Source organism: Elephantulus edwardii, unplaced genomic scaffold (assembly GCF_000299155.1).
Source record: "Elephantulus edwardii isolate Elephantulus edwardi_28Jun2011 unplaced genomic scaffold, EleEdw1.0 scaffold00001, whole genome shotgun sequence".
NCBI lineage: Eukaryota > Metazoa > Chordata > Mammalia > Macroscelidea > Macroscelididae > Elephantulus > Elephantulus edwardii.
In genome coordinates this window covers 27,541,034-27,549,608 of record NW_006399751.1, presented here as the reverse complement: position 1 = coordinate 27,549,608, position 8,575 = coordinate 27,541,034, and the positions used below count along the sequence as shown (strand labels likewise).

Sequence of the window (8,575 nt, the reverse complement as noted above, 5' to 3'; positions counted from 1 at the left end):
ACAATATTAATGATGCTTTCGGATTTTGAATTTTATTTCTGCACACCATCCTTCCCTTACATCTCTGTAGGAAAAGCTTTGCTTGCCTTTGCATTTTAGAAAAAGAAACTCCATCAAAAGACTTGCTGTAGAAAATTTACTTAGATATGACTGAGATAGAAGGGGGATGAAAATTGAAAGAAAAGGACAACACAAGAAAAGGGAAATATCAAGCAAAGCCAGAGATCTGTATGTGAAATGAACTCAAAATTTTGAGTCTACAAGTTATACATCTGTTGGAAAAATTAAATATTTTAGGCAAAATTAGTCTTAAAGTTTATTGTATTAAAATGAAAATAAAACCCAAAATCAAAATACATATGAGAAAAGAGAAGATATGAATACTTCCTATAAAATATGACTTTTGCTTTTCTTCTTAACTCTTGGGTATGCCATTATGTGGAGGAGAGGGAAGTGACTTGGGTGCATGGTAGGGAACCAAACTGATAGTGCAAGGCTTCTCAGCACTGCTGGTTAACTAGGAAATACAGCTGTGAGCAAGTTTAAATGCGGAGGTTTCAACCTAGATAAGTATGCTAGAATGAATTTTTCCATACAGCTTGGAAATGTCATTGGAAGAATGGAGATATTGATAGCTGTTTTTCTATCATAAAGAGATAATGAATTTTCCTGTATTCTTTGATTTAAAAACTACTTCCTAATGCTAAGTATTAGACATTGTTTAGGCACAGACAATAAAGCAGTAAAACTACTCAGAAAGTGTTTCTGCCTCTACACCTACCCTATGGGACTGGAGAAATTGGAATAGGATGACAAACTATTATGAGTTCTTCTAAAACAGCAAAAAATAGATTGTTTTTACAATCTTGTGAACATGACATTTGATAAGTCAAGCAACCTTTTTTTGTAGGAATGGAGAGAAATCAGTTTGATTTTTGTGTAATTATCTACATTTCATATCTACCTAATAACTTAGGTTGTGAAGAAAGGTGATGATTTAGCCTGTACAGAGTGCTTCATAAACTAGCTTAACAAAATCAATTGAATCAATTATTCTGCCCATAAAAATAAAATTACTTAATTAGGTTAGCAATTTTATCATGTTTTAACAGATTTCCTTGGGAAATTGACCTTAATTTTGCTGCTCCATTTATATGACACTGATTTTAGTGAATGAAACAAATCTTGTCATTCTTAAATAATTCTTTATTGGCAGAGACTCACTTAAATACTTTATAAAAAGAAAGACAAGAAAATTATTGCTTTAGTACTGAAAATGAAAAGGTTAGAATTAGTTACAGATGTTATTTATCAGTATAATGAAATTTTTAATTGAAGTTTAGCATATATATTTTTGTTTCTTCCCCTCTACTCATTTTTTTAGGTCAGCTCATTTCAGATCAAGTGGCAGAAATTGTTTCTAAATATGACCCCAAAGTATATAGTGTCAAGTATAACAACCAATTAGCAACTCGGACTGCACAAGCTATTTTTGATGATAGTTATTTGGGTAAGTAAAACCAAAATGCACTTTTTGGAAAAGTTGTGGCATTTATTTCTTTTATTTGTGTGTGCTAATTTAAGTAGGAAAATCTTTCATGGATAATATATTAGGATTTAAAAATGCATAATGAACATATGGTAAATGATTTTCCTTAGGTTATGTTATATTTGAGTAATTTTATGAAAATTATTGTTTATTTTACAGTAATAACAGTTAACACTGAGGACATAATTCCTGTGTTCTGGGCATTCTAGGGTTTTATATGTACTAACTCATTAAAACTTCACAGAAGATCTATGAAAGAAAGTACGCTCTTGATCCTGTTTTGTAGATGAGAAAACTGAAACACAGCACTTGAACAAATTAGCTTGCCCAAGACTTAGAACTTGCTTTTCAGAGATGCGAACCCAGGAACATTATTATCTATACCCATTACTTTGAACAGTTTTGATCTTTAGAATTTATTATGTTTGGGTTTGTGTTGTTAAGTACCATCGAGTTAGAACCACCTCATAGCTGACCCTTTAACAGGCTTTCAGAAGCAGTAAATCACACGGGAGGAGATGGCAGGTCTTTCAACCACAGAGGGCTTGTTGATTCAAACCATGTGCCTTAGGCTTGGCAGCGCACTTTCTTACCACTAAGCCATCAGAGCTCCCAGTTTGTTTAGCTTTTTAAAAAGATTCTCTTTTATTTATTAAACCAATTTACACACTGCAGAAATGATGCATTATTGCTTGAATGAATCGATTATTATTTATTTCTTTTTTCTGTGTACTCTAAAATTTGCTTTGGTTTTTAGTCAATCAGTCATATACATTTTGTTTTAGATAATTAATTATAATTGATTAATTCAATTAATTAGTTTCTCATCAACCGCTATTGGACATTGCCTCTCCTGTCACTTGTCCTATCTATTTATTAGTCTTTACTTCCCTCTGCCTTCCTTCTTATCTCTTTTATTCTGTCAAGATTAATATCATCTGTGTGTAAACCTGTCCTTAGCTTTTTTTTTTTAAAAAAAATTCACTTTATTTTTAACTTATTCTTTTGTAGACTTAATGAAGTAGTCTTGTTTTTCTTTTAGAGATTTTATTTGCATATTTGAATTAACTGTGCTCTTTAAGATTTATTTCTCATATGTTGTTGTTTACCGTTGGGTTTGAGCAGACCCATAGCTGACCTTCCAGCAGGTTTTCAGAGGCCGTGAAGCACATGGGAGGAGGCTGCCCGTCTTTCTACTACAGAGCAGTTGGTGGATTCAAACTGTGTGTCTTCGAGATTGCCGCACAACTGCTTATCATTGAAGTTTTTTTATTCCTAGAGGACAAAATGTTAAAGGAACTAAAACATTAAAAGGATTGCTTGAACATGCTTGGTAATGGTTACTATCCTGTCCTGATGGTGTTTTAACTTTGCTTGCCTCTTTAGGGTACTCAGTGGCTGTTGGAGATTTCAATGGTGATGGCATAGACGGTATGATTAAACCCTTTAAAAAATATCAAGTATTTGAAACATGTTACATTTTGGTAGTTGTGTGTTTTAAAACTATTTTTATGTACTATAGTATATAATAATAGTTTCTCATACCATAACATGAGAAATAGGGGGAAAGCAGTATATTGGCAGAATTTTGAGATATATTTAATTTCTTCTAATGATCATTGAGTCTGAGATAGTATTTACTTCTGTCTCTTCCTGTTCTCCCTCATCTTTCCAGACTCCTGCACTTGCAGTCATTTGTTCAACTTCTTCTTTCTTGCTTTCAACATAATCTACTTGAGGAGGCTTCATTTCCTCTTTTGGTCTTCATTTGTAGCCTTCCAACAATAGAAACCTCCAACTCTGTGGTCTCTATTGCCATTGGCTCCTCCTCAGTCGATGTGTCAGTCTTCCTTCTGAGCTCCCTTTAGGAATGATGGACAGCACTTTATCCCAGATCTTTATCCCTTTTGTGTGCCCTCCTGCCTCTTTCCATTTGCTCTGTGTTATTTTTCAATGGTATAAATACAGCTTTCCTTCTTTCTTGGGTCAGTTTATCTCTTGCGTGCTTTTTTAACAGGATTAAAATGCCCGGAAGGCAAGCATGAATTTGTTGGAAAGTCCTCAATAATCTGTGTCTTCTTGTAAAATTTCAGTCTTAAGATTAGAACATGTTGGGATCACTTAGTGTAGGTTACCAGTTTTTGAAAGTCACTTGTTTATTTTCTACTGAAATAAAATAGAAATATTTTACACATTCACTTTCTCTTGCCATTCCAGTCTTGGTCTTAAATAAGTGATTAAAGTTTTTAATTTTTCTTCCAGATTTTGTTTCAGGAGTTCCACGAGCAGCAAGAACTTTGGGAATGGTAGGAAAGTTAAAAGATGTTTCTTAAAATTTCTGGGTCTTCTTATATTTTATTGTAGTTTATATATCTTTGTTTTTCCTGTACAGGTTTGTATTTATGATGGAAAAAACATGTCTTCCTTACACAATTTTACTGGTGAGCAGGTATGCTTCCAAAATAATATTTTTCTCTATAAAAGCATTATGTATTCATGGAAGAAATTTGGGAAATAGAAAATGAAGTGACAAATATTAATTATAACCCCATCAAACAGATTATCACTATGATAATCTTGGTATATTTTCTCCTTCATGTGTGTCTAAAAATTGGTTAGTAGTATGTTAATTTGGGGGTTGGGTTTTTTTAATGTAACATTTTATCATCACCTCCAAATTTCTTAAAACTTTTTTGGCAGCATAATTAATAGGTTAATGATCTCAAAATAGATGATATTATACATACACATGTAGCCAGAAGGAACCAGTGTTGAGAGAAGAACATTCCCCTTGGAAGGGTGGAGGGACAGCACAGGAGAGGAAGACCCAGGATGACATGGATTGACACAATAACTAGAATAATGAGGGTAGGTGTGTCAGAGAGTGAGATTGGCTCAGGATAGAGCAGGGTTCAGAGCAATAGCATAGGGTCACCATGAGTCATAGTTGACTGGACAGCACGTAACCACAACAAAGGTATTTTATTGTGTTCTGTATTGTAGGTCTCAGAATTCAGTGATGAATTAGTGATGATAAAGGAAACCATGAACAGTAGATAGGAAGATGAATTGTATGATGCAGACAGTTGAGTTTTGACAGAATAGAGGACTAGTCTAACAGCCCCAGTGGTCTTGTGCTAATTTGTCTCACTCAGGTTGATGCACACTGTAGATTGTCCTGCAAGGAGCAGGCAGGTTAGGGTTGTAATGATGGCTTGTTTATCCCTTTGTGTCACGGTGACTTCTTCACTGCAAACAGACTTTTGTCTATTGCCCTTGGGCAGATCTCTAGATCAATTGCTAAACAATCATTCCATTGTTCTTCTGTAGCCATTTGGGTGGGGGAAGCATAGCTCTCTGTTTTCAGTTGTTATTGCAGTGGACAAGATATTTACCAGTGCACATCTACTTCCTTATTTATTAAAATAGGCACATTGATTAACTTCTTCATGGGAATGTTAGGAGATCAAATGAAAACAGTTCCTCATAGCACCCAGGATACAACTTTTCCCATAAAACACTACTGTCAGAACAAACACTCTGTAAAGACCCAAGAATATTTTTCTGTTAAATTCCATCAACCTGCTGCTCCAGATACAGTGCACTTCATTATACTACTCTTTTCCTGTGATTAGATACTGAACTTGCCTTTTATTGTCTCAATTACACTGTGCTCTGCCAAAATAGATAATGTAGGGATCTCCCTTGATGTTCTCTTTTGATATACTGCTAATCAAAGTTTAGGAGCATTGCTAGTTTTCCTCTCGGGGATTTTTGACTCGTTTGCTTTGGTTTAACTTTTAATTTGTCATCATTCCCAATTTAATTTTCCTTATTGGAATCTCTGTAAGAATTCCCTTTTCACATTTACTTCTAGCCAGGCTGCTCTTTCTGTCATAGCCACAGTCTACTCTGCAGGGGGAGAGGACATCTCTTCTTTCTACTCATGATAAACTTGAACACACTTACACACTCTAAAAGAATGCAGTCAGCATAGGGACAGCTACGTCTGACCTCCACTGACTCTTCAAGGGAGAACGGTTCCCCTCAACAGCTATAGTACCAAACTGATCCTCCAGATGTCAGACAGGCCCCAGTGCTCTTTGCACCTATTTCTGCCTTTTAGATCACCAGCTGTCCTCATGGCTACAGAATTCTACCACTGTATCGGCTGATCGGCTGCGGTGGTTCTACAGAACTCCCCAGTAATATTCCTCATGACTTGGAGGTTTATTAGAGAAGTTAAAGTTTCATGTTGGAATAGGTTACAATTCTTCAGTGAGGGCAGCTTCTCAGATGTGCTTGCAGGCCCTTTGACTTTCAGCCTCTCAGCATTAGGTCAGTGCCACAAAGCTCTTGTAATCCTGCCAAGTATGGCATTTCTCCCTCCACTCTAGTCTTCCGGGAAGGTTGGGTGAAGGTTCCCGACTCTGTCCCTGGCTCCCTCCGTGGGGTTAGCTCTGTCTCGTGCCATTTTTTTTTGGTTCTCTGCTACTCTCACCTAGGTCTTGATCAGATAGTGCAAGAATCTCTGAACCAAATGTGTAAACCCCCGACTTCCCAATTCTTTATTGCTGGTATTGAGATTCCCATTTTTCTGCCTCTGATCCTGTTCAGTTTAAACCTTGTGGCATGGCAAGACTGATCAATTCCCTTGTTCATAGTCTCCATACCTATTTACATGTTACTACTGTCCTTTTTACCTCATTCACCGCCCAAAAGGTACTATTCACCTCATTAGTATATGTATGAGGATACAGCCATAGGTTAAAAGTCAAAGCCAGTGCTCTGGAAAGCCATTTTTAACAATAAATCTACTGCACCCATGCACAAACAATTATATAATTCCAAAATTAAATGGCCTATTAAGAGTTTGATTAAAGCACAAGACAAGAATTACCTTCTTTGATAGCTTTCAAGCAATAATTCTTTAGGGTATTAGTGATGCCACATAATAGAGCCACCTTTTGGTTCATTAATAATTGTTATCTATTATCCTTGCTTCAAGGACATTCATACACATAACTTCTTGAATTCGTTTAAAAAGTCTTCCTGCAACTGTCTGTATGAGCTAGAGTGTGTCTGCTGGTGTGTGGAATGTTGGTTGATGGAGAGGGAGGGAAGGTAATAGATTAGATCTGAGAAAAAAATGTTAATTTTACTTTCAGTGGCTTGTGCTGGAGACATTGGAATGTTATGCAGACATACTTCCTTTTACTGTGTTTCACTTTATTGCGTTCTCCAGAACTTGTGTTTACTTTGTTTTTAACAAGTCAGAGATTTGTGGCAGCCCTACATCAAGCAAGTGTGCTGGCACCATTTTTTTTCTGACAGCGTTTGCTCGCTTTATGTCTCGGAGTTCCATTTTTATAATTATCACAATATTTTGAAACACTTTTGGAAGGCTTAATTGCAACTTAATATACTATAAGCTCAGGCAACTCGACAGCACATAACAGCAACTTACTATAAACTTTCATATGTACTTCTTTTTTTAAAATAAATTGTGTGTGACTTGCTGTATTTTGGTACTCATTTTATTGTGATAATATGGAACTGACTGTCCAATTTCTCCGAGATATGCCTATGCAAGGAGAAAATGTTTTGCCCATAAATCTGGAGAAGTAAGCAGGCAGGCCTCATTACCTGTCATTATATATACAGTTATCCTTGTACATATTTACTGACAGAGGTGAAGTTTAGGTTTAAGTATTCTATGCACAGGGAGAAAAATAGCACCTTAATTTGATAGATACAATATTGTACAAATGTGAATTGTCTAAATGTAGACTTTTCATTTTGGTCTTGTTTTCCAGATGGCTGCATACTTCGGATTTTCTGTAGCTGCTGTTGACATTAATGGGGATGAGTAAGTTTTACAACCATGTTCTCAGAAACTGTTTTCTCTTCTGTTTATGAACACTTTACTAAACATTTTTTCCCCTGCTCCATTCTTGCTTATTTTTCTGTTTAAGAAACCATTTTGAAGCAACCTTAATCATGGCTATTAGAAAACGTCTCTGTTAACCATAATTCCATGACAGAGTAATTTTATGAATGACTCTTAGATTCTAAAAGAATTAAAAGATGACTTGAATTTATAATAATTGCTCTGCTGTCCTTTTACTACTTCACTGTGGCTGTGGCCAGAAAGAAATGGAGGGTTTTGATTACTATAACCAGACAGGGATTTCTTCATGTTTTGGTGAAATATTCTGTTCTTTTAGTTATGCAGATGTCTTTATTGGAGCACCTCTCTTCATGGACCGTGGCTCTGATGGCAAACTCCAGGAGGTGGGCCAGGTCTCAGTGTCTCTGCAGAGACCTTCGGGAGAATTCCAGACCACAAAGTTAAATGGTTTTGAGGTCTTTGCAAGATTTGGCAGTGCTATAGCACCTTTGGGAGATCTCGACCAGGATGGTTACAATGGTAAGATCAGAGTTCAGTTTAGCATCCTGGTTTTCTCGTCCTACCTGGAAATGTGCTATAATCTTGTTTGTAAGATTTTTATTAGAGGACACCTTCTGTCTCCATACCTTTTCAACCTGTATGCAGAATAGATTATACGAGAGGCTGGGCTCTATGAGGAGAAATGTGGCATTAGGATTGGTGGAAGATCTGTCAACAATCTGCATTATGCAGATGGCACAACCCTGCTTTCCAAAACTGAGGAGGACCTAAAGTGCTTGCTGCAGAGGGTCAAGGACTGCAGCCTTCAATATGGATTGAGGCTCAATGTCAAGAAGACAAAGATTCTCACCACTGGGCCAATTGGCAGCATCAGGATGGATGGTGAAGAGATTGAGATTGTTCATAGCTTTAGTTTGCTTGGCTCCACAGTCAACACTTTTGGCACCAGTAGTCAGGAAATTAAAAGGCGTATTGCCATGGAAAGTCTGCTGTTAGGGACCTCTCCAAAGTACTGAAGAGCAATGTTGTCTCTCTGGAGACTAAGGTGCGTCTGATACAGGCCATGGTCTTTTCTATCACTTGTTATGCATCAGAGAGTTGGACAGTGACTAAGG

The 8,575-nt window shown here is 36.5% G+C and overlaps 1 protein-coding gene across 3 annotated transcripts in view; it reads left to right on the top strand.

Annotated features, from left to right (window-relative positions):
* Positions 1 to 8,575, top strand: part of ITGAV (integrin, alpha V) — a 123,415-nt gene that overhangs the window by 64,000 nt on the left and 50,840 nt on the right. For all 3 annotated transcript variants that reach the window (XM_006878773.1, XM_006878771.1, XM_006878772.1), the window contains 6 exons: positions 1,385 to 1,510; positions 2,936 to 2,980; positions 3,812 to 3,855; positions 3,942 to 3,998; positions 7,366 to 7,418; positions 7,777 to 7,979. In XM_006878773.1, coding sequence (XP_006878835.1) covers positions 1,385 to 1,510; positions 2,936 to 2,980; positions 3,812 to 3,855; positions 3,942 to 3,998; positions 7,366 to 7,418; positions 7,777 to 7,979 — 528 coding nt within the window. The remainder of the gene's footprint in view (positions 1 to 1,384; positions 1,511 to 2,935; positions 2,981 to 3,811; positions 3,856 to 3,941; positions 3,999 to 7,365; positions 7,419 to 7,776; positions 7,980 to 8,575) is intronic.